The sequence below is a fragment of the Dromiciops gliroides genome, chromosome 5 (assembly GCF_019393635.1).
Source record: "Dromiciops gliroides isolate mDroGli1 chromosome 5, mDroGli1.pri, whole genome shotgun sequence".
In the NCBI taxonomy this organism is placed as follows: Eukaryota; Metazoa; Chordata; class Mammalia; order Microbiotheria; family Microbiotheriidae; genus Dromiciops; species Dromiciops gliroides.
In genome coordinates, this window is record NC_057865.1 from 248074385 (window position 1) to 248099290 (window position 24906).

The following is a 24906-nucleotide window of genomic DNA, read 5'->3' on the forward strand; positions in this document are numbered from 1 at the left end:
TGATTGCCTCAGTTTATTCATCCTTAAAATGGGAATAACAAGAATACCTTTAATACTTTAGGCTTAAATGAAGTGATATATTTAAAGTAGTCTGCAGACGCTGTTAAAGCACGATGTAAATGTCAATTGTCATTTCAACCAGATATGACTTTTGGGAGGAAGTACTCCATGGTAAATATTTTTTAACACAGATCTAGAATCGTAATAGACATTAGGAAATGGAGTATATTGAAGAGGCAGAATGTTTTGATGCTCTCATGCTATATTAAGAAAATTCACCTTTATATCTGAATATACATTTATATTTGTATTATACCTTTAAATTTGACTTAAGACTTATCTACATTTTACATCTAGAGATCTTTATCAGGTGCTTCTATGAATATGGTAAAAATGGATAGACATTGAAACTTCAAAAGGAAAGATAAAAGGTTAAAAAATGAAGAAGGAAAAAAAAGTAAAGAAAAAAATGAGCCATTTTATAGTTAGGATCCAAATTCATCCCCAACTCATTTACCCTTTATTCTTCATTTCAGTTAGTTACATTATCATTGGTTTTCACCAAGGTTGTGCATGCACTTTGAAATGTTCACAAAAGGTCCACAATACAGAGTTTCATAATTGGGATAGATCCTTATATCCAGGATCCCAGGGTGACTAACAGATTCTGGAGATGTTCATTCAACAAGATGAAATAGTCTTATAACAGTTTCAACTACAAAGTTTCAGAGACATGGAATAGACTAGTTTCAGTTACCACAAAACTCACAAAGAATAATTGATCAAAGAATAACTCTCTTATGCAAAATATACATTTTAAGATATAATTTGATTACATATTTCACTATTTACTGATGTTGCTCCATGATTATTGTAATAAAAAAATATTCTCACTTGCCAGAATTTTATTTTTTCCATAATATTTATATTCTTGAGGTAACAATGAAAAAGACTTAAACTACGAACAAAATTAGTGACATTTTTTTCCAGCCATAACAGTTGTTTTCTCAAATAAACATAAAAGAAAATAGGCATGTTTTCATAGACACCAGAAATTATAGATTAATTAACAAATATAATCATGTCAATGGCTTCTAACAAAATGATAGGGGTGATATTTGAGAATTAATATTTTACCAAAAAAAATAGAGTAAATGTGTTGAAAATTAAGACAGACATACGTGGAATTAACATCACTGCATGTGCCTTTGATTCACAGCACAACCTACTGGGTAGGGAGAGGCCCATGAGGAAATACATAGAGGCTTGGGCCTTTGCAAGCAGCCTAAGGGGCCATCAATGACTGCAAATTCAGCTACTCGTGATGTGAGATGATCAAAGCCGATATCCCATGCACAATGTGTGTTTCTTTTTTTTTTTAATTTATTTACAATGGGTTAATCAACACTGGCAACACTGGCTGTCCACTGGCAGCCCTCTCACACTGGGAGCACCAAGTTCAGTCCATGGTCCTTTGTCATCTTTAAATCCAAGTGAAGATGCAGGGACCTCTTCAAGGCATAGCATGCTTATCAGGGCCCATTCGGCAGCAGCAGCAGTCTCTTTCCAGTATAGTCCTTGGTATGGCTAAATTCCATTGTCCTTTGTCAGCAGTCAAAAATCCATGAAAAAGTCTGGGCCACACTGTAGTCAATAACAGTAGCACCAGACAGTGTATTAATTCCTTTGCTAGAAAGCTGTTGATACTTATATCTGTTTACAGGTGACATGAGCAAGATTCATCAAAGTACATCTCTAAATATCAGAAATGTATGTTTAGATAAATACACTTTCATACAAGGATTCTGACATGCAGTTCATGCTCTAGGGTTGATACATATCAATTTAATACATGTTACATGATCAACCAGAAAAGTGGTCATTGTGTTCCTAATAAAAATAAACATATAAGAAGCAGGTATTATTTGACAATGAAAGGGATATTGTCTGCCTCAGGAGGAATGATATACTCCTCTTTTTACATTGCCCTTCCCCCCTCGTCATCCTGAAACACCAGGTCTGATATTGCTATTTCATTCATACTCTTGGGTAAACAGATTCTATTCCCCGCAGCCTAAAATATGACTCCTTGGAGGCTTAGTTGGAATGTGGTGATGAATGCTGGTTGCTAGGTGGTAGAAGTGGCATTCCAGCCAGCAACCGAGTGCAAATAGTTAAACAAAAAACAAAACCTCTACTGAAATCCTGACATCAAATCCATTCATAATGTATGGTAGGTAGTCTAAAGGAAACTATTAACTTGCATGTGAAGAAAGGTGGCTGGACTGAATAGGGGGAAAGGAGAAAACCTGGGACTAAAAGATGGAAGCCTTTTTTCCCCCTAAGGCATCTCTGTGCTTTATGGAGACAGATGAAGTTTACAGTTAAGACAGGTAGTTAGACAGACAGACAGAAACAACATACAGGACAAAGCACCTGCAAAAAACACTGCCTGAAATTCTTATGGACCTAGTGGGTCACAGATTTAAGGCTGGTCAAAAATTCTTTTAAAAGATCTCTGCCCTTCTACATTTGCACCCACCCCCATTCCACCCCCTAAAAAAGGAGCAGAAGTCCTTTGGGTTGTGACTTGGCCCTAGGCCTCTTTTGAAAATGTTGAAGGGATAGGGGGAAATGGCTATGGTACCAAATAGCCTTTCCTGGCTAAAAATATATGTATATATATATATATATATAAAATGCAAGCCTGGCTGGCATTTACCTTTCTTTCATGTTTTGTGCCTTTCCCAAGTCATTAAGTTAGAGATCTGGCCTCTGCTTGCGTGTAACCAGTAATGACAACCTCTTTGCAGTTATCTGTGTGCAAATAACCAGAGACATTCAGAACTCCATTATAGCATTTTAGAAGAAAAAAGCAATTTAAAAAAATAACCATTTAAAATATATTTTTTTTCCTTTCAGAAGATTAGAAAAAAGGAGAAACTCTTCCCTCCTCCCTAACCCTTCATTTCCCTCCTCCCTCCCCCAGCCCACAATTATACATGCGAACCATTGTCCATTGCTTTTGCATCAGCAGGATGGTTCAATGTGGAAAACAACAACAACAACAGAAAAAAAACACAACAAAAACAAAAGCATCCAGAGCCATCCAGGATTTTCATATACTGTAACACTGCTTTCAGGTGATGGAGACAGAATGGTCCATGCAAATGATTTGACCAAAGTCATATTGATAATTTGTGCAATCAAGACAGTGTTCCAGACATCTTCAGAATGAATTAGAGCATCACGAGAAATGAAGGTAGATCCAATGGGGTGGTAGTCATTTGGCAGCACATTGGTTTAAATAGATCTCCCTGAAAATATGCTTATTTTGTTGAATATACTGGCCAATATCTGACACTATCTGTCTCTTTATTGCCAGGAAACATTTGCCAGAAAACTAGTGCACTGGAGAAAGAGAAGCAGTATTTTAGATAATCTGTAGAGTCAAGCTGAGGCTCATTAGCTACCCAAGTGGCATTTCTGACTTCTGATAATAGTACTATCATGCAGGATTTCTATTAGTGGAGCCTACAGTAATGCTACATTTAATTATTTCCATTATGTGATAAACAGTACTTGAATTGATGCAATTTAGCCTCTTGGTGCAGTTTGGTTTACAAGATGGATGGGATGGGAGATCGAGACCGTCTCAGAGGACAAGGTGAGCTGTAGGGTGATGTTACTGGAGAGAGTCTCAGAGCATTGCCTGCCAAGCCAGCTATGTTGTTTAAACTTCTGGATTTTTCATATCCTTTTATGAAAGAATGCACAGACATCAGTTGAATTCAACCAGAAAATAGACACAGACAAACAATACAGAACAGGGAAATCAAAAGTGCTATTCTGAGCTCCAAGAAGACTTGTTTACAAAGAACTCCATATTGAGATAATTTGTAACTCGAAAAAAAAAAAAGTGAAGTTCCCTCTAACTGCCACTCAAAGGCAATTAACTCAAGTCATCCCATTTATATTGAAAGTGTAGCCCTCAAGTTATCTTTCATCAGAGCATCTCTAGTATCGATTAAACTTTGGTACATGGGGCATTCCAAGTTCTCATAAGAATAGCAAACATAATTTTTACAAAGCTATACACTGGGTCAAAATGCTGGTTAATTTAAGGATATTTTCTAGTGAAGAAATGTAGAAAAACAATAGGCTATTTCTAGACTAATTTCATACTTCCATCATTCACTTCTCCTGGTTGTTTGTTTATGTACTAACCTCCATGGCAAGATTATAAAGAAAATGTAAACAGGAAATTAAGAACACTTAATCTAAGTATTTAATCTTCAAGTGTCAAAGATGAGAAAGGATGATGTACTTTGAATGATAATTAATGGCATTCAATGTCATTATGCAGGCAACCTTTGAAAAAATGTTTTCACATATCTCTTCCTTCAGAAAACAAAAAAACAAAACAAAACAAAACAGTTCAACCAGACTGTTATATCTAATGGAATAAAGCCTGCATTTGGTGGCATACTGTTTACAATTTTATAAAGAATCTCATTGAGATCTAGTTTCTTTTTCCTGTAATATCAACCTTCCCTGTCTCAGAAAATGATCTATATATTTTTTTATATTTTCTATCATGTATAGGGAGTTTGTAGAGTAAAAGTTTCCTTTTTGTTGTCTATGGCCTTCTAGTATATCTCACTAACCAACAGAAAGAGTCTTCTTGCCTGTCAAAAGTGACTTTTGTACACATTCATCCACTTCAGGGGGATTAAGAGGCATTGTAGAGAGTGGGAAGAAAAGACATTGGAGATGTGGAGAACAGGATGTTGTTTAAGGAAGGGGTATTTGGCTTTCAGTTCTGCTTCTAGGTGACCAAGTGGTGGATTTTCTTCAAGAATTACAAAAGGATAACAGTGAGCCAATTTTATTTTTTTATCATAAAGCTTCTATTTGAGTGACTGAAAGACTGATGCATGGTGTCCTCCCCTTCCTAATACTTAGAGCTGCCCATAAGTGGAAGGGACTAACTTGCAAGAAGAGAAGACACTCCTCATTGGAGGTCTTCAAACAGAAAAGGGAGGAGTCCCCATAGCAGGGATTCATAACCATTTTGTGTGTCATGGAAACTTCTGACAGATAGGTGAAACTTAGGGAATTGTCAGAAAAAAAAATAATAAAATTCTTAATGAATAAAATAAAATGCAGAGAATTGAAAAGGAGTCTAACTAGGAAATACTGGTATGAAAATTCTGAAAAAAAAAAGTGAAAAGACCCCATGGATTTAATTAAAAGTCTTGCTGAGGTTCCTTCCAATTTTGAAATTCTTTTGTTAATTTAAAAAAAATAATAACTTAAAGAATGGCATTAGAAGTAACACATTAAGTAACTAAGGTTTGTCACAAAACATAAACCAACACTATAAGTGTAGTACTTGATTCCCTTATTTGTGTATTGTGGGTACATTTTCCTGTTTTCCTGTTTACCTTTTTTATCTCAGAAACTAGTCTTTGTTCTACATTCAGAAACAGGGAGTTTATGTAATGAAGGGTTCCTCCTCATCATTCTTTTAACTGGATATTTCACCAAAAATCTGAAGTAGCCTTCATGTCTCTGAATGTTAATTTATACTATTACATGGGCAAACATGTTGCAAAGTTGTTTAAACCATAACTTTTTGTATCTACGATATTTTTTTTTGTCTCATACCTTGTTACATAAACTTCCATATTCTACCCTCATGATAATGTGGGGACTGTCCTAGAAATTAAACATCTCTACTAAGGAGAACTTGTCTATAAACTGATAAAATACCAGCGTGTTAGTCTCAATCATAATTATTTCTCTGTAATAGGATTATTAACAAAATAGTTATCAGTTCATTTTGTAAACAACTTCATTTGATTTAATTTCATTATTATTCACTCAAGGTTTTCAGTCATATTTAGAAGCAAATATTTAATTAAGAAAGTTATGTTTTCCACAGTGCATCTGAACCACATATGTTTAATTTCATTTCAATAGATTTTATTTTGGATAAGAAACTTTAATGAACAATTTGGCCTAAAAGAAATTTTTAATCTAATTCCCAGGGGAAATTATCTTTCTGAGCATATGCAATAAAAGACCTGAAATGAACTGAGATTCTTTAAGATTCAGAAATTCCACCTTACTCCTAAATCTTAGCTTAAACATTCAGGACTCTTCCTGGCATATTTGTTTAATAAAGCCAAGTTTTAGAAAACTGTCATTCATTACATAGAAATAAGCCTTTGTCTATAGAATATTTCTTCCTTAAAACCTCTGCATAAATATCCACATATATTTAATGATAGGGAGGACCTCATTATTAAAGCTGGATAGAGGTGACTCCATGTGCTTGCAAGTTCACATTTTTCTATATCAAGATTTCTTAAAATGGGGTTTACTTGTGTTAGTATTTGAAATTACCTAAAAGAGAAGGCTGCAAAAATGTAATGATGAGGCTTTTCATTCAAATAGTGGATGGAGAGAAAGAACTCCATTTCTGTTTGTTAAAGATCGAAACAACAGAAACCAATTTGAAATGTAAGAGAAAAATAGAGAAGGAAATGATTATTAGATATTACTACCAATAAAGAAATACATAGGAAGGAAGGAAGGGAGAGAGGGAGGAAGGGAGGAAGGGAGGGAGAAAGCAAGGGAGCAAGGGAGGGAGTATTGAGGAGGGGAGAGGGAGGGGAGGGGGAGAGGATGTGGGAGGAGAAAAAGGGAGGAAGAGTGGAAGGAGAAAGAGAAGAAGAGAAGGAGGGAGGAAGGAAAAGAGGGAGAAATGTATGAAACAAAAGAAGAAGGAGTAAGGAAAAGGGGGAAGAAGAGAAGGATCTACATCAAGATGAAGAAAGGATAATATACTGAAGTATAAGAAAAAAAGCAGATGTCACTAGATTTAAAGGGCAAACTTAGATCTGAATTTTAAAGGAACCATAAGCTCATAGATTCAGAACTAGAAGGGACTTTATGTATCATATATTCCAACCCTCTTAGCTTATTTTACCATTTGGGTAAATGAGGCCATGATAGATTCAGTGACTTGCCTAAGGCAACACAGGTAGTTATGTAACAGAATCAGAATTTGAATCCAGGACCCTCTGTCACTGTATTTATTGCATTTTCTATTATTCCACAGGTAGGAAACTCATCAATTAAGTTGATAAGTAAAAAGATGAAGATCAGATTTCAAAATGATAGTTTCACTTAGGAAAAGAAATATAATTCAGCAGGAAAATATGGGTACAAAAATGCTACATGTATGGAATCCATCCTTTAATATCTTATGCACAGAAAGTTGTCCTTTCACTTCCTGACACGAAGGAAAAGCCACATGGCCTTGCCCTCAGAGGCATTCTCCTCATTGGTGGAGCATTCCTATAGTAAGTCTCTAGCAGGTGGTGTCATTCCAATCATTACAAAATGAATAATAATAATGCCTTGCATTGGCAAATAAATAGCTTTTTAAAATACCCACATCTACTGTTTCATTTCATGATTTAAAATTTTTGAATATTCTAGCATAAGAAAGAAAAGATCAAGTGGGATCTTTTTACATGTAAACTTTGGTAAATATATCAAAAGTAAGTATTTGAGAAACAGAGACAGAAAAACAGAGAGATTGAGAAACAGATATAAGGATGGAGATACAGAAAGAGACAGAGAGACAGAACACGACAGAGATTGAGCAGAGACAGGGAGACGGAGATTGATAGGAAGAAATGGTGACACAAACAAAAAGACAAGCAGAAAAAACAAAACAAATATTGAGAGAAAGAAAAAAGAGAAACAGGAGAAAAGCCAAATCTATATTACTCTAGGACTGAAAGGCAATTAAAAAAATCACAAATTAAGTATTTGATATATAATATTTCAAAATTCTTACAAGAGTTAAATAAATCATAATGTTTAGCTGTTAAATACCAACATAGTGAGAAATTACTAGAATAATTATAAAATGTATTTCATATCACATTAAGATGCAGAGACATAGAGAGGAGATGGGGGGGCGGGGAACAGTAAAATAAAATAAAAACATATCCTGCATTCCAGGAATTAGAGAAAAGCTTCTCGTCTTCAAAATAAGACTCCAAAGTAAGGGGACAAAGAGAAAAGTCAAGACTGGGCAACTAGAAGCAATAGAAAGAAGACTAAACTATGTAATGAGAAATGAAAAAAAAGAATGGGCAAAGAGGGAGTATGGAGGATAACCTGGAACAAGTTTTTAGAGAATTAAAGAAAAAAAATAGAGAGGCACCTAAAATGACTGCATGAATGTAATTCTTTTAAAAAGACAATGACATTATGCAGCTTTATAAATAGAGGAATCAATGTTTAATAATGTATTACAAGATACCATTAGTTTTAATTCCTATTCTTTTAATGAGGTATTACAGAAAAAAAATCAAACTAGAGATAATTTATTTGTGTTAAAAATGAAACATGTCCAAATGCATATACATGCATGCATACATGTATGTATGTATGTGTGTATATGGTACATGTATGTATGCATTCACATTGATATAGATGTACAAATAGAAGAATTAAGATTGAAGCCGTAATAGTATGGAGCCATAATGTATAGCCCAAGATTTTGTCAAAAGTAGAGTTGAAAATTCTGATCTGTATTTACAGACTCAAAGATATATTTTAAAAGAAAGAAAGACACAACTATGCTGATGTTTAGAAGAATCAGACATTTCTAAAAAAAATAGTCATAGGCAGAGGAAGATCTAAGTCACAGTTCAAAGAAATGTGAGATGCAGTTGAATTGGACTATTTGTGTATTTTCCATCTCTTATAAAAAATGTCTGTTAAAAGGAAAATTTAAATTCTTGTTCTTTGTTGTTGTTGTTTTAATTTTGAAGTATCAAGAGAAATTGCATAGAACCATGGATGATAATGCCTGATTATCTCTAAATAATATTTTCAGGAATAGTTCCTTGTTGATAAGGTAATAGGAAACTTCTTTGTTTCTCTTGAGATCATTCAATTTCAGAAAGGTATAGGATCCCTCTTCTAGTGATCAAATAGATTAGTCAAAGTAGTCTGTTGTCTTATTACATAAAACTTGTGAACCAGGGACAGAAGCTGCACAAATTGATTGGAGACTATATAGTTATTTTATTCTTTGAAAATGTTCAATAACTAAAAAAATGTTTAATATCCTTCAATCATCATTTGAACATAGGCTACATTAAATTAAATGACATTAAATTTTAATTACTCTCCATGATTTTTCATGAGAAAATTCCAGTAAATTTTTAAGACTTCCAAAGTGATCACATGAAAGAAATGAATGAGTGATTTAATTAAACAAACAAACAAACAAACAACTTTCGATTTCAGGAGTGTGCTGAAGCTAGCTTGTACCAGGCTCAGAGAGCTGATTGTTAAATATCTTATATGAGAATTTATAACTCAGAAATCAGCAAATGCTATAAATTAAACTTCAGTTATTACTTTGTTTATTTTTCAACTTAAGAATATTAATAATAATGCAGATTAAACTTAAAGGTGTATCATACTTTTTGAGGTTTTTATTTCATTTTTTCTGGAGTGTCAGTTAATCATTTACCAGCATACCCCTGCATTATAACCCTGCTCATAAGACAGAGGATTAAACAAACAAAAATGAAAGAAGTCTGAAAAGGTAAAGAATGAAATGACTCTCAAATGCAACACCAAGCAGGCTTTGCAGAAAAGAAGTAATGTTTTTGGCAAGGAAAAAACAATGGAGATGGACAAAGGGGGAAAAAAAGTACATTGAACTAGATGCAACCTCTCCTCAAAAGCAATCCATTTATATTTCATTTTTTTTCAGCATTTAACTGGTGAATGACCCTCAAGAAGCTGATAAAATTCATTCCTACCTTTCCTGATCCCTCCATCAGTCGCACACGTATAATCACCTGTGGTCAGTAGGAAACACGCTCCCCCTCTTCTGTTTTTGTCTCTGGTACTAGAGCGTCTCATTGGAAGCCTTTCAGGGGGTGACAATGGCTGCTCACTTCCTGCACTGTCTTCACCTGATAACACTGGTCAAAGCATCATGCCCATTTACAGACAGTAATGAATGAAGAAATGACACAGCACATAGAGGTTTACACTGATTGCCAGATATTCCAGTCACTCAATACAAAACATAATAATCAACTCATGATACAAAAAGGAAATGAATTTTCATATTTAGTCATAAGCATCTAAATAGGGCAAAAGGTAAACATCATGAAATTGGGAGAGGGAGAGAATCCTCTCGAGACATCTCTGCTCCCTTTTGAGATTTATGTCTTAAAGGACATAGGTTTCAGGAAATAGACTATGACACACTGATAATCTTATTTTTGACATGTTGCCCAGTGGTGATGTTCATTGTCTAAAGGAAGCTAATATAAATGAGAATATATTGGAAAGGATCACATATTCAGGGAAGAGATTCAATATAAATATTTGACCTAGGCTCTACTGACAACTTTGTTTCCTACAGTAGGTAGGTAAACTTTTCCACTATTTCTTATTAAGCAGAAAACCAGGATGCTCAGTTCTGAAGCTCCAAAACAGAGCCATCCAAGGAAATCAACAGGAAAAAAAATCAGCTTTTCAAGATATCCTCAAAGTAGGGATTTGTTGGTTTCCATCAAATTCTCAAGGACCCTTAGGCTTTGCCAGCATGCACACAAACTTACTAGCTTTGTTTTCCTGAGTTTGAGCCTTCTTTTAAATTCCCTTTCATGGGAATACCTCGGAGGTATTTCCTGAGGACTATGTTATGAGAACTATCATTTGAACTACAAGCCACAATTCTTAGTGGCATTTTCAGTAGGCTCATTTTCAGATGTTTATTTAGAGAGAATGTTCAGAGCTATTGAGCAGAATGGATTCCATCAATCAAGCCTTCAACCAGCTATTCAGTACCAGGATGAAGCTGTGTACATACATACATACAAACATATATGTGTGCATGTATGTGTATGTATATGTGTACGTGTATTTATGTCCTCATTTTCCATCAGCCATATGTAAATGCCTGGGTGCCAACAAGTAAGTTCATGGACACCAGATAGAACTTGATTTTTTTTCTTCATTACTTTTATTTATTGAATTTCTAAATTAACACCAGTGGTTAATAAAGAGTCATTGTGAGCCACTTTTGCACAAAAAAAAAGGTTTTAAGTGATCTGTTTGGGAAAATTGAACTGAAGATCTTTGATAGGTTAAGCAACTTAACTCCCAAAATATTTCAACCAGCCTAAGAGATGAATAGCTATAGATATAGCCATGGATCTAGACCTCTCTGTTTCCCATCCCAAAAAATTGAGAGGAAAAGCTGTATAGTCCAGAATAGTAAATCATTCACAAATCATTTATGCTCAGCTTTGAAAGGAGAGAGAAATAGTCTAAGTGGGTAGTACATTAAAAAGAAAACCTTAATAATGGAATTAAAATGACTAAAATTTGAAAAATGAATATGATGAGATGCTTGCCCTTAACTGCAGGATGAAAGCTAGTCATAAAATTGCTACAAGGTTAGAGGTCTAGAGGGCAACTTTCCATATGACTTCTTTGGGATTCAGGCCTCTACAGTGTAAGCATCCATTGCTTTTAAACGATGGCTTGATGTGACTTTTTTTATAATGTATGCCACCGAGTGACTGAGGTAAAGCTGACACAAGAGACAAACACACCAAGCAAAATGGCATGGAGGTTAACAATGAGGAACATGGCAAGATATTCATACCATCACATCGTGCAGAACACAAAGAAACATTGGCACAAGACCAACGAAGAGACAGGCAAAAGAAAAGGTTGGCACCATCAGCAAAAAGCATTCGCACTGAAGCAAGAAAACTGTATAGGCCAGCTATGCGCAAGTCTAGTTAGTATTAGCTTAAGAAGGCTTCAACTGTGCCTCTCTCATAAGCCTAGCACATTCAGGAACAGTAGTTAGGAGAGAGGGCTAAGAACCAGATTATATTTGTAGAAAATGAGAAAATGAGGCTCTTGTCTTATGCCTATAGAACATACTGTTTTGGAAGGCTTGAGGAGGCATGCATTTGATATTGTGTCTTACCTGATCGGTTATGGTCCAGCAATAGATTGTCTTTGCCCAGGCATGGATCTCCCTGTGTGCTGTTGCAGGCCATATTCAAGTCCATCTTGCAAAAGGTAGGAGAGCTTGCCTGAGGAGCTGGAGGGATATGCTTCTTCCGCTTCCTTGGAAGTTTCTGCTTTGCCATTGCCAAAGAGTAGTACATTCCAAAATTGTTGACAATGACAGGTACAGGCATGGCTATGGTCAGCACCCCAGCCAGTGCACACAGGGCCCCCACTAACATCCCTGACCAAGTCTGTGGGTACATATCACCATAACCCAGAGTGGTCATGGTCACCACAGCCCACCAGAACCCAATAGGGATATTTTTAAACTGTGTGTGCTCACTAGCTGAAGGGTCATTAGGCTGAGCCCCTACTCTCTCAGCATAGTAGATCATGGTGGCAAATATCAAAACTCCTAGGGCAAGGAAGATTATCAGCAGCAAAAATTCATTAGTGCTTGCTCGAAGAGTATGTCCAAGCACCCTCAGCCCTACAAAATGGCGGGTGAGCTTAAAGATTCTCAGAATCCTGACAAATCTCACCACCCTGAGGAAGCCAAGAACATCTTTAGCAGCTTTGGATGAGAGCCCACTGAGTCCCACCTCCAGGTAGAAAGGTAGGATGGCCACAAAGTCAATGATATTCAATAGATTTTTGATGAATTCAAGTTTATTTGGGGAAAAAACAATACGGACTAAAAATTCAAATGTAAACCACACCACGCACACGCCTTCTACATACGTCAGAGCAGGATCCGTTTCTATTTCATACTGGAGAACAACTTTTGTGCCATTGATGACTGGTTCTGTCTTGTTTATAATGGTATTGAAAGCTTCATGTGTCTCCAGGCAAAAGGTTGTGATTGAAACCAGGATAAAGAATAAAGAAGCAAAAGCAATGAACTGTAAAAGAAAAAGAAAAAGAAATAAATAAAGGGTGATCTCTGCTATTGAAGACTTTGATCAGAGTCTAAAAGCAGCCATACCCATAGATTAGAAAGAATTAAATATTACTTGGACATTTCAGTTCAGTTTTTATGAAAGTAAAATCAGACCCGTGGGTGTAAAATTAATAAGGCCTGTAGGTGTAATGTTTTTCAAGCACTGTATTGAGCTTGCACATTTAACCAGTTTTTCTTTATATAGAAGAAATCTCTCTTATTTCTTTGTCCCTGAAAGAATATCTGTGGTGATGAAAAGAAAATTCACTCCAAAAGGAAGTTTATAGGTGAGAGACACTTTAAAAGACATTTAAGATAATAGAGTGCACAGGAGTGAGGACCTTGTATTCATCCTCCCAGGAATCAGCACAAAATAGTGTTGAGTTTTTCTTCTACAGATATAAAATGAATTTCAGAATGGCTAAGGTTTTCTGAAATCTCAAAGCAACCTCTCTAAAATCTGAATAGAAAAAAAAAAATCTAACTATGATATTTTAAAGTAATCTGCGGGCTTTGCTGCTATAAGTTGTAAGATAGATGGAAGAAGAAAAACATTTTGAAACAGAGCTATAACTAGGTAGGGACACCAATGCTTTGGCTCAGCATAGTTAGATTTAGTAGGAACTAGCAACACATTTCAGTAACAAAGAACCAACTGACCTTTTCACTCAGCAAAAATTGTTAGTTAAAAATGAGTGCTTTCCCCTCCCCTGACCTAGCTGCCACAACCAGATAAAATCAGCATCATCTCCACTGATAGAGCTGGTGTCCTTTGGTCTCTTCCTTCAGATTGGAAAAGAAAATCTTTTTAAATGTTTATTGAAGGGCTCTCCTCTTTCTCCTTGTATCAGTTACATTTTATGAAAATTCCTCAAGATCTGAAAAAATGTGAGATAAATGGAATTTCATAAAAAAACAAACAAGATATTACAAAACACTCCCCTAACTCCAAGATTTTACATTAATGATTAAAATTATCATTAAGTAACATGGTAAGGCTCATCAGGTAATATGTAGAGGACTACGTGAACCTGAGGTCTCCTTGGTTACACTATCCAAACTCTTCCTCTAACATCCACTTTTATGATTGACTTAGATATGGGCCTGGGGTCAATGTCTCATCTCTATATTCCAGGAAAACAGGGGCCTCTTTCCTTCCCTTCATACACCACCTCTTCCTCCCACCCAGAGGAAATTACACCATTGCTAGAGAGTCTTTTCTTTATTGTATCATTATAGAACCTGACAAATATATAACTTCTCTCACACCTTCCAGGTTCAAAGTAGGAAAATCACCTTTGGTCAGCTATATCTAATTCACAATTTATGACAAATTATCTAACCAGTCACTTCCATCCCAAATCCTGCCATTTCTACTACCTCAACACCTCTCCCAACCCATCTCTCTCTCTTGTACTCAGACAGCCACTATCTTAATTCATGTTCTTATCAATTTTCACATAGAACTGTGTAGTAGTCTTGTGATTCTGTCTCCCTGCCTCAATTCTCCCTCAACTTCAATATATCCTGAACACTATTGACAAAATGATTTTCCTAAGTACATAGCTCACCATGTCCCTCTCTATTCAATAATTTCCATGGGCTCCCAACTGTCTATAGGGGGAAAAATGGACACACACACACATATAGTGTAGTTTACAAAACCCTTCATTATATGGATCGATAAATTATGTGACCTAGGTTACAAACCTTGGGAAATAGAAATGCGTGTAACCCTAGATGGAAATAGAAAGTTAGGAAGGAAAGAAGCTTCAGAGGAAAGAAAATAATGATAGATACAAATGATATAAACTGGTGCAAGAGAAAGATAGCTCTATCCTCATCCATGTTCATCATATGATATAAATGTTTACATATATGATATATATATTTACATATTATATATTCATAAAATCTAGAAATCATCCACATAGAGATATTGAACCCACTGAAGCTAATGAAATATGTATATATGTAAAACACATGTGCACACACACATTATATATGAATATACATAAATACATGTGTGTGAGTATGTATGTGTGTGTGTTTGTGTGTAAGGTCTGGATCATGTAAATAGAAGGAATTTTAAAGAAAATTTGATCTAATTCCTTGCCCAATGGAAGAATTTCTTCTGTCAAAAGTCATTTTGCCTTTGCTTAAATATGTTAGGTGATGGGTAATTTCCCACTTCATGAGGGATTATTGACTTTGTTTTAAGAGTCTACTTATAGGGACAGCAACTGATATAGTACTCGCTCTGGAGCCTGTAGGATCTGAGTTCAAATCTCGCCTCAGACACTTACCAGCTGTGTGACTAGGCGAGTAACTTAATCCTGATTGCCTCCCCCCCAAAAAAATCATAATAAATAAAATTCAAATATATATATAATATTCTACTAGGATGTTCTTCCTTTTATTGAGCTTAAGTCTATCTTGCTGTAGTTCTCAAACTTCAGATTTGGTTTTTATTATCTGTATACATGTAGGGGGGCAGGAAATAAATTATTGTTAAATGCTTCTAAGCTACCTTTCATTTATAGATACTAACATAACAAGATTACAAATACTTAGTATGCCTCTGTTTTCCACTGAAAAAGTTTATTGCTTGTAGGGCTTATAAAGACAATTCAAGCATTAGCGACAGGTTAGATTGAACATACTCTAAGGGTTCCCACTTATGCATATTTATTCCAAGGAAATTAAAGACAGGAAAAACGGTCCTATATAGAATAAAATATTCACAACACTATTTTTAAGGAAGTGAAAAAGTGAAAAGCTGAAGTAAGAATTATTTTCATCAATTGGAGAATGATTCATCAAGTTCTAGTACATGAAGGTAATGAAATATGATTATACCTTAAGAAATAATGTTTAAAATGTCATGAGGGGGCAGCTAGATGGCTCAGTGGATAGAGCACCGGCCCTGGAGTCAGGAGTACCTCAGTTCAAATCTGGCCTCAGACACTTAACACTTACTAGCTGTGTGACCCTGGGCAAGTCACTTAACCCCAATTGCCTCACAAAAAAAACCCCAAACAAAACAAAAACCAAGTAGAGTAAAATGTCATGAGAAGATCTCTGTAGATACAGGGCAAGGTAAATAAAACTAAGAAAAACATATACTCTTGGAAATGTAAGATCAACAATAACAAATAGAAACCAAACAATATGAAATTAACATAGCCAAGCTTGACTCCATAGAAGAAAAAATAATGCATCTCCCCTTTTTTGTAGAAGTAGTGATAATAGATGCAATGGGTATCAACTACATACATACATTGTCATAATGAGTTGATGTATTGCTTACTTTTGATGAACTGCTTTTTTGCCCTCATTTGTTGTTTTTTTTTTCTTTGATTAATTAGGATGACTAGCTAGGTAGGGAAGAGAAAGTGAAATATTTGGAGTTGAAGGTGATGAATAAATAAAATGCATCAGTAAAATTTGAAATTATTATATTGAAGGATCAATTCTAAATCTGAGATTTTTTATTCTATTTTTTACAAATCATAATTTTGCTATAATATTAGTCTTTGGAAAAGGGGATAAAAACTATGTACCTCTCCCAAACTCTTTTTTCAACTACCTTCCCTTCTCTTCTTCTCTTTCATTTTTTTCCCTTCCCCCCCTCCCCCTTGTTTCCTTTCATAGCTGAATCCTCCATGGTACAGTAATTTGATATAGAACTAACAGTAATATGCATACTTTGGCTAATGTTCACAAATTATTTTTATAAAGTTTTTACTTCTAAAACTATCTCAGTATCTAAAAAAACCTTGTAATGTGACCAGGATATTTACCAGAATAACCTACTTTAAGCAGAAAAGCCTAGGTATGAAACTGAGATATGAAGTATTTTCACTGATGTTTGTTTATTGAACCAAGCAAACATTAGGAATTGTTAATTTTCCTTAAGGGAAGTTAATACAGTAACAAATGATAAGTTGTGCTTCCCTTTACTCTTTGGATCAGACTTATCACTGTAATGCCCATTTAGTGGTTTAATTGCCCCATCGAGAATGAATAGATTAGTATTATTATTTCTACAGTAAAGAAACTATTAGGTTGAACAAAACAGCCCAAATCCAGGTCCATGGAAGCAATTCAATAATTCTCTGCCTATTTCTACTGGGTCTGGCTATATTTACCTTCTGTGGAGACACACAGGTTAGAAATGGCTACCACTTGTCAGTAAGCTTTTTGCAGGTTTTTGAATCACAAACTCATGGAAAGGTTACACAGAGACAACTTCACTGATTCCAAATACGTGATGCAAATAAGTACTTAACACTATAATCCTAATACCTGAGAATGAAAATAAATCATTGAGAAATTCTTTAGCCAGGGACTACTGTGCCTGGTCCTGGTAGAGGTACATTTTTTTTTTCTTTAAAGACTAGGTCCCTACTCCCAAAGAAGTCATGAGCTTATTAGGAGAATTAGACAAAAAAGAAAGGTAATGTCATCGATATTGGATAATAACTACATTAAAAAGTGCAAAAGAAAGTAATCCATGAGGTGTGAGGGCAAAGTTGATAAGCTCAGTAAAGACTTCCCAGGATCAATGGGAGTAAACTGCATTTTAATGACTGGATAAGAATGTGGTATTCCAAATATAGGAAAGAGCCTAAGAAAAAGAACAGCAGCTAGACCATGAGTCTAGGATGAAAAAGGGCCTCAGAGGCCCTCTAGTCTGATTCCTTTACAAGGAGCTATATACATTGGGGAGGGGGGGAGGGGCAGGGCAATGAGGGTTAAGTGGCTTGCCCAGGGTCACACAGCTAGTAAGTGTGTTCAGTGTCTGAGGCTGGATTTGAACTTGGGTCCTCCTGAATCCAAAGCTGGTGCTTTATCCACTGCACCACCTAGCTGCCCAAAATACATTTTTTTTGTGTGTGAGGCAATTGGGGTTAAGTGACTTGCCTAAGGTCACACAGCTAGTTAAGTGTTAAGTGTCTGAGGCCAAATTTGAACTCAGGTCCTCCTGACTCCAGGGCCAGTGCTCTATCCACTGCGCCACCTAGCTGCCTCTGATTCCTTTAATTAACAAATTAGGGAACTGAGACCCAAAGATGTAAAGTGATTTTTCCCAAGTATAAATGGTAATGAATGGCAGTAGAAGGATTGAATATAGATCCTTAGACTCCTGAACAGTCCTCTTTCTACTATGCCATTAATGGCTGAACTAAAAGATATATGGAGGGGAAACTCATGAAATTGAACTTAAAAAGTAGAAAGGTGAAAAGTTGTGGTAAGCAATAGTAAGAATAAGGAACCTCAGATGGGGTGTTTTTGTTTGTTTATTTAAGTAAAGTGAACTGACCAAAAAGGATAATTCTGTCACTGATATGACCCTAGTTTGGAAAGGATGGAAAGTAGAGTTAGGAAGGTTGGTTAAGAAATGACTGTGGAGCCAAGATGGCAGAGAGAAGCTAGGAACTTGATTGAGCTTTCCTGTATTTTCCTCAAAAAACATGAAATCAAGCCTCTAAACAGAATCAGGAAATACAAAACCTACAAAAAAAGAGACACAAACCTGCTACTTGAGATAGTTTAGAAGACTAAAGGAAAGGTCTGTCTCACCTGGGTAAAAGGGGACGGTGGCTCAGTACTACTCCACTCAGCTGGCAGCTCACCTCAGCATACAGAGACTAGACACCATTAATCATATGCAGAGGCACAAAAAGAACCCATTACAATAGAGGGAAAGAAGGGAGGGGTGGGCATTGTTGCAACCTTACTCTAATCAGATTTGGTTCAGGAAGGGAATTAAATACACTTCCATTTGTATAAAGAAACTTAGCTTACTCTTTAAGGAAACAAAAGGGGAAAGGGGAAAAGGGTGGTATTGATAGAAGGGAAGGCACAAGTTGGGGGGAAAGGGGCAAGAAAAAGAAGGGCAGCTGATAAAAAGGAGGGCAGATTGAGGGAGGCAGTGGTAAGAAGCAAAACACTGGTCAAGTGAAATAGGGTGAAAGAAGGGAAAAAAAGAGTACAAAGGGGAAAAGAAGATACAGGGAAATAAAAGTTAATAATTTTAACTGTGAATGTAAATGGGATAAACTCTTGCATAAAATGGAAGTGAATAGCAAAATAGATTAAAAATCAGAATCTTACAGTATGTTGTTTACAAGAAACACATTTGAAGCAGAGAGATACAAAGAGAATAAAAGTAAAAGGTTGGAGCAAAATATATTATGCTTCAGGGGCAGCTAGATGGCACAGTGGATAGAGCACTGGCCTTGGAGTCAGGAGTACCTGAGTTCAAATCCGGCCTCAGACACTTAACACTTGCTAGCTGTGTGACCCTGGGCAAGTCACTTAACCCCAATTGCCTCACTAAAAAAAACAAAAAACAAAAATATATTATGCTTCAGCTGACATCAAAAAAAGCAGGGGTAGCAATTCTTGTCTCAGACAAAGCAAAAGCAAAAGTAGATCTAATAAGAAGAGGAAAGGGGGAAAGCTAGGTGGCACAGTGGATAGAGCACTGGCCTTGGAGTCAGGAGGACCTGAGTTCAAATCCGGCCTTAGACACTTAACACTTACTAGCTGTGTGATCCTAGGTGTGAGATTTAAAATTGGATATTAGATCATAAATCTCCCCTACTTAACCTTTCCCTTAATTTATCTCCCAGACTAGTAAATGGAAGAAGCTTTTGGTTTTCTAGAGAGACCTTTTATTGTTATGGTAGTCACAAGGTGATGTTGATTAGAAGGATAGGAAAGTAGAAACACAATACAAATCGTCTTAAGTCTAAGCTTAGTCTATATTCCTTATAAAAACTCACCAAAAGAGAAGGCCACCTTTGGAGAGAGAGAGAGACCATCTGTGCAGCTCAGTCAGGAGACCAGCAGAGCAGGAAAAAGCTCCACTTCCATTCTCTCCTTGCCTTTTCAGCTTGCACCCCGGAAGTCGAGTGCATAGCAGGCAGTCTGACATGCGCAGCAGGCACGCTGGCATGCGTAGCTCATGCCATTGGTCTCCTCCCCGAAAGGGTGGTCCTTAAAGAAAAACTGGCGTCTTTCAGTTATCCTAACTGACTGTTAAAAAACTTTCATATTTTTTTACCACATAGGCAAGTCACTTAACCCCAATAGCCTCACCAGAGAGAGAGAGAGAGAGAGAGAGAGAGAGAGAGAGAGAGAGAGAGAGAGAGATAAGGAAGGAAACTACATCTTGCTAAAAGGTACTATAGATAATGAAGTAATATCAATACCAAACATGTATGTACCAAGTGGTATAGCATCCAAATTCTTAGGGGAGAAGTTAAATGAGTTACAAGAGGAAATAGACAGCAAAACTATACTAGTGGGGGATCTGAATCTTCCCCTCTCAGAATTAGATAAATCTAACTGCAAAATAAATAAGAAAGAAGTTAAAGAGGTGAATAGAATATTAGAAAAGTTAGATATGATAGACATCTGGAGAAAACTGAATGGGGATAGAAAGGAATATACCTTCTTCTCAACAGTACATAGCACATTTTCAAAAATTGACCATGTATTAGGGCACAAAAACCTAATAGTCAAATGTAGAAAGGCAGAAATAGTAAATGTATCCTTCTCAGATCATAATGCAATAAAAAATTACATGTAATAAAGAGCCATGGAAATGTAAACTGAAAATTAATTGGAAACTAAACAATCTGATCCTAAAGAATAAGTGGGTCAAACAACAAATCATAGAAACAATCAATAATTTCATCCAAGAGAATGACAATAATGAGACAACATACCAAAATCTATGGGATGCAGCCAAAGCAGTGCTTAGGGGAAATTTTATATCTCTAAATGTTTACATAAAGAAAAAAGAGAAAGAGGACATCAATTAATTGGACATGCAACTAAAAAAGCTAGAAAAAGAACAAATTAAAAATCCCCAAATAAATACTAAATTAGAAATCCTGAAAATCAAAAGAGAAATTAATAAATTTGAAAGCAAGAAAACTATAGAACCAATCAATAAAACTAAGACCTGGTTCTATGAAAAAACAATAAAATATATAATCCTTTGGTTAATTTGATTTTAAAAAAAGAAAGAAGAAAACCAAATTACCAGTATCAAAAATGAAAGGGGTGATTTCACCATCAATGAAGTAGAAATTAAAGCAATAATTAGGATCTATTTTGCCCAACTGTATGCCAATAAATTTGACAATCTAAATGAAATGGATGAATATTTACAAAAATACAAATTTCCCAAGTTAACTGAAGAGGAAATAAAATCCTTAACTAAGCTCATTTCAGGAAAATAAATCGAACAAGTCATCAATGAACTACCTAAGAAAAAATCTCCAGGGCCAGATAGGTTTACAAGTGAATTCTACCCAGGGGCAGCTAGGTGGTGCAGTGGATAAAGCACCGGCCCTGGATTCAGGAGTACCTGAGTTCAAATCCGGCCTCAGACACTTGACACTTACTAGCTGTGTGACCCTGGGCAAGTCACTTAACCCCCATTGCCGCACCAAAAAAAAAATAAATAAATAATAATAACAAGTGAATTCTACCCAACATTTAAAGAACAATAAATTTCAATACTATACAAACTATTTGGAAAAATAGGTGAAGAAGGAGTTCTACCAAACTCCTTTTATGACACAAATACGGTGTTGATACCAAAACCAGGCAGAGCCAAAACAGAGAAAGAAAATTATAGACCAATTTCCCTAATGGATATCAGTGCAATAATCTTAAATAAAATATTAGCAAGGAGATTGCAGCAAGTGATCACCAGGATAATACACTATGACTAGGTGGGATTTATACCAGGAATGCAGGGCTGGTTCAACATTAGGAAAACTATTATAATATTCAACTGCATCAATAACAAAACTAACCAAATCATATGATTATCTCAATAGATGCAGAGAAAGCATTTGACAAAATACAACACTCATTCCTATTAAAAACACTAGAGAGCATAGGAATAGGTGGAGCTTCCCTTAAAATAATAATCAGTATCTACCTAAAAGCATCAGCACATATTATATGTAACAGGGATAAGTTAGAGGCATTCCCAATAAGATCAGGGGTGAAACAGGGATGTACCTTATCACCTCTATTATTTAATATTGTATTAGAAATGTTAGCTATAGCAATAAGAGAAGAAAAGGGAATTAAAGGAATTCGAATAGGCAAGGATGAAATAAAACTTTCACTCTTTGCAGATGATATGATGGTATACTTAGAGAATCCTAAAAAATCAACTAAAAACCTGCTTGAAACAATTAACAACTTTTAGCAAAGTTGCAGGATATAAAATAAACCCATATAACTCTTCAGCATTTCTATACATGGCCAACAAAGCTCAAGAGCGAGAGATAGAGAAATTTCATTTAAAGTAATGGTAGACAATATAAAATACTTGACAGTCTACCTGGCAAGACAAACCCAGGAACTCTATGAATACAATTACAAAACACTTTTCACAAAAATAAAATCAGATCTACATAATTGGAAAAATATAAATTTCTCATAGATAGGCAGAGCTAATGTAGTAAAAATGGCAATTCTACCTAAATTAATTTACCTATTCAGTGCCATACCAATCAGACTACCAAAAATTTATTTTATGGAGCTAGAAATATAATAACAAAATTCATCTGGAAAAACAAAAAGTCAAGAATATCAAGGAGATTAATGAAAAAAATGCACAAGAAGGTGGGCTAGCTGTACCAAATTTGAAGCTATACTATAAAGCAACAGTCATCAAAGCCATGTGGTACTGGCTAAGAAATAGAGTGGTGGACCAATGGAATAAATTAGGCACAGGAGACACAGACTATAGTAATCTACTGTTTGATAAACCCAAAGACTCCCGCTTCTAGGATAGGAACTCAGTATTTGACAAAAACTGCTGGGAAAACTGGAAGATAGTATGGCAGAAACTAGGAATAGACCAACACCTTACATCTTATATAAAAATAAGTCCAATTCAATGGATGTAGTATTCTAATCTTGCACAGATGTCCATGGAATATTGAAAGAATAAGATTAGGCTTCAAATATATTTGGCGGATCTTTTAAGGAGAATTCACTGAAAGAAGCAGACAAAAAGGCATGGAAATGTTCCCATCACCATCTTTGGAGGGAGTAATAAACAAAGATATAAAGCAGAGATGCTTTAAAGTACTAATAGATTCTTTTAAAATGTTCAAAGTTAGCAGGAAACAGATTGTTTGAGTATTCATTAGCCCTACTGTTTTCAGATGTCCAGATCCTCAAGGTAATTTGCAGAATCAGAAGAGATTGCCATGAAATTTGGGACTAGACTTAATCGTTTCCCTTTTTGTTCTGATCTATTGTACTTCAATCCCCATTCACTGGAATAACTCATTCTGTAGTTTTACCAGTGATTTTGCTTTGAAAAAGTGCAAATTTAAGTGAATCCAAGCATTTGAGGAGCTTTACTGAGTTTCTATAAGGTTCAATAATTCTCTGTTCTTCCTGAGGAGTCTTTGAGAAAAAAAAGACCCTTTTGGGAATAAAAAAGGGTGGGGGGGAAGACATATTATTTCAGAATTCCAACTCTCAATACTGGAATAATGATGGGCAATGATGCCCTTTTAATAATTATGGTGGACAAACTTATAAGAAGAAAATACAAGTTCACCTGGTATAAATATTTCATCAATAAATTTTCTTTATCTGTCAGTTTTCTATTGTTGAATTCTAGCTTCCAAAAAGTCTTCCACCTCCTGCAGGTAACAAAGGTAAGAAATCCAATGCTGTCCTCCATCATCACTCTGTCAGAGCATGAAAAGGGGCCAGACTTTTTATGTTGTCTTCCTATTTGGGGAATTCAATACTATAAAATAGGAACTACTGTGGTGAGGTAAATTCTGCCCTCCACTGTTGCTTCCATTTGTCCATTCACTTATAGTTATAGCCTCAAGTTTATAGTAGAAATAACACTAGGATTAGAGTCAGAAGACCTGGGCATGAATCTGAACCTTGCTAATACTGTGTGACTTCAAGAAAGTCACTTTATGTGTCTCCATAGACTTTTGTCCCTCTCTTATTCCCTTCATTCAAAGTCATTTACCTATGACTTCTGCAATGGTTTGCTTATATTTCATAATGTCACCCCTACATTGCTTCATCCAAAGCACTGAGAATGAGATCTATCAGTGGAAATTGAAACATATCCCCTATTTTATAAGGAAAATTGATGGAAGAAAAAAAAAAGAACATTAGTTGAAAATTCAGATGATTCATTATTGGGAAATTAGCACTTTTTAGAGATTTTTCAGTAATATATTAATGCCAAACTTGGGTATCTATATTAAGCATTTGTAATACAACAGCTGCTGATGCTCTTTCCCTATTTAAATTTAAATTTAATCATATTTCTCTGTGTGCATGTCCTACGATAGAATGAAAGTTCTTTGAGGGCAGGGATTATTTTGGCTTTTGTCTAGTCAAACTAGTCTTCCCTCTGTTTTTCAGACCCTATATAAATAATTTCCATATCTGTGTCATGGAGCCTTTACTCATACCTCACAAAATCCCTCATTTCCTTCAGACCCAGCTCTAGCATTATTTTTTTTTTTGGTGGGACAATGAGAGTTAAGTGACTTGGCCGAGGTCACACAGCTAGTAAGTGTCAAGTGTCTGAGGCTGGATTTGAACTCAGGTCCTCCTGAATCCAGCGCTGGTGCTTTATCCACTTTGCCACCTAGCTCCCCCTCTAGCACTGCTTTCTAAATGAAGCTCAGAAATACTGACTCACAGTGACAAGAACACTAACTGTGGAAACATAGTCTTGAAATCCTGCCCTTAATACTTACAATACCTGTGACTTCAGAAAATTGTCTAGCCACCCAGTCTTTTAATCTCCTCATTTAGGAAATAAATCACTTGGACTAGAT

The 24906-nt window shown here is 35.7% G+C and overlaps 1 protein-coding gene across 17 annotated transcripts in view; it reads right to left on the reverse strand.

Moving 5' to 3' along the window:
* Positions 1-497: 497 nt before the first annotated feature.
* KCNC2 (potassium voltage-gated channel subfamily C member 2) overlaps positions 498-24906 on the reverse strand; it is a 313313-nt gene continuing 288904 nt past the window's right edge. For 4 of the 17 annotated variants that reach the window (XM_043965985.1, XM_043965987.1, XM_043965988.1 and 1 more), the window contains exons 3-5: positions 12065-12992; positions 9867-10031; positions 498-1713 (exon numbers count right to left, since the gene is read on the reverse strand). In XM_043965985.1, the coding sequence (XP_043821920.1) occupies positions 1514-1713; positions 9867-10031; positions 12065-12992 (1293 nt within the window). In that variant the 3' untranslated portion in view covers positions 498-1513. The other 13 variants (XM_043965993.1, XM_043965994.1, XM_043965992.1 and 10 more) reach the window with 13 other exon arrangements.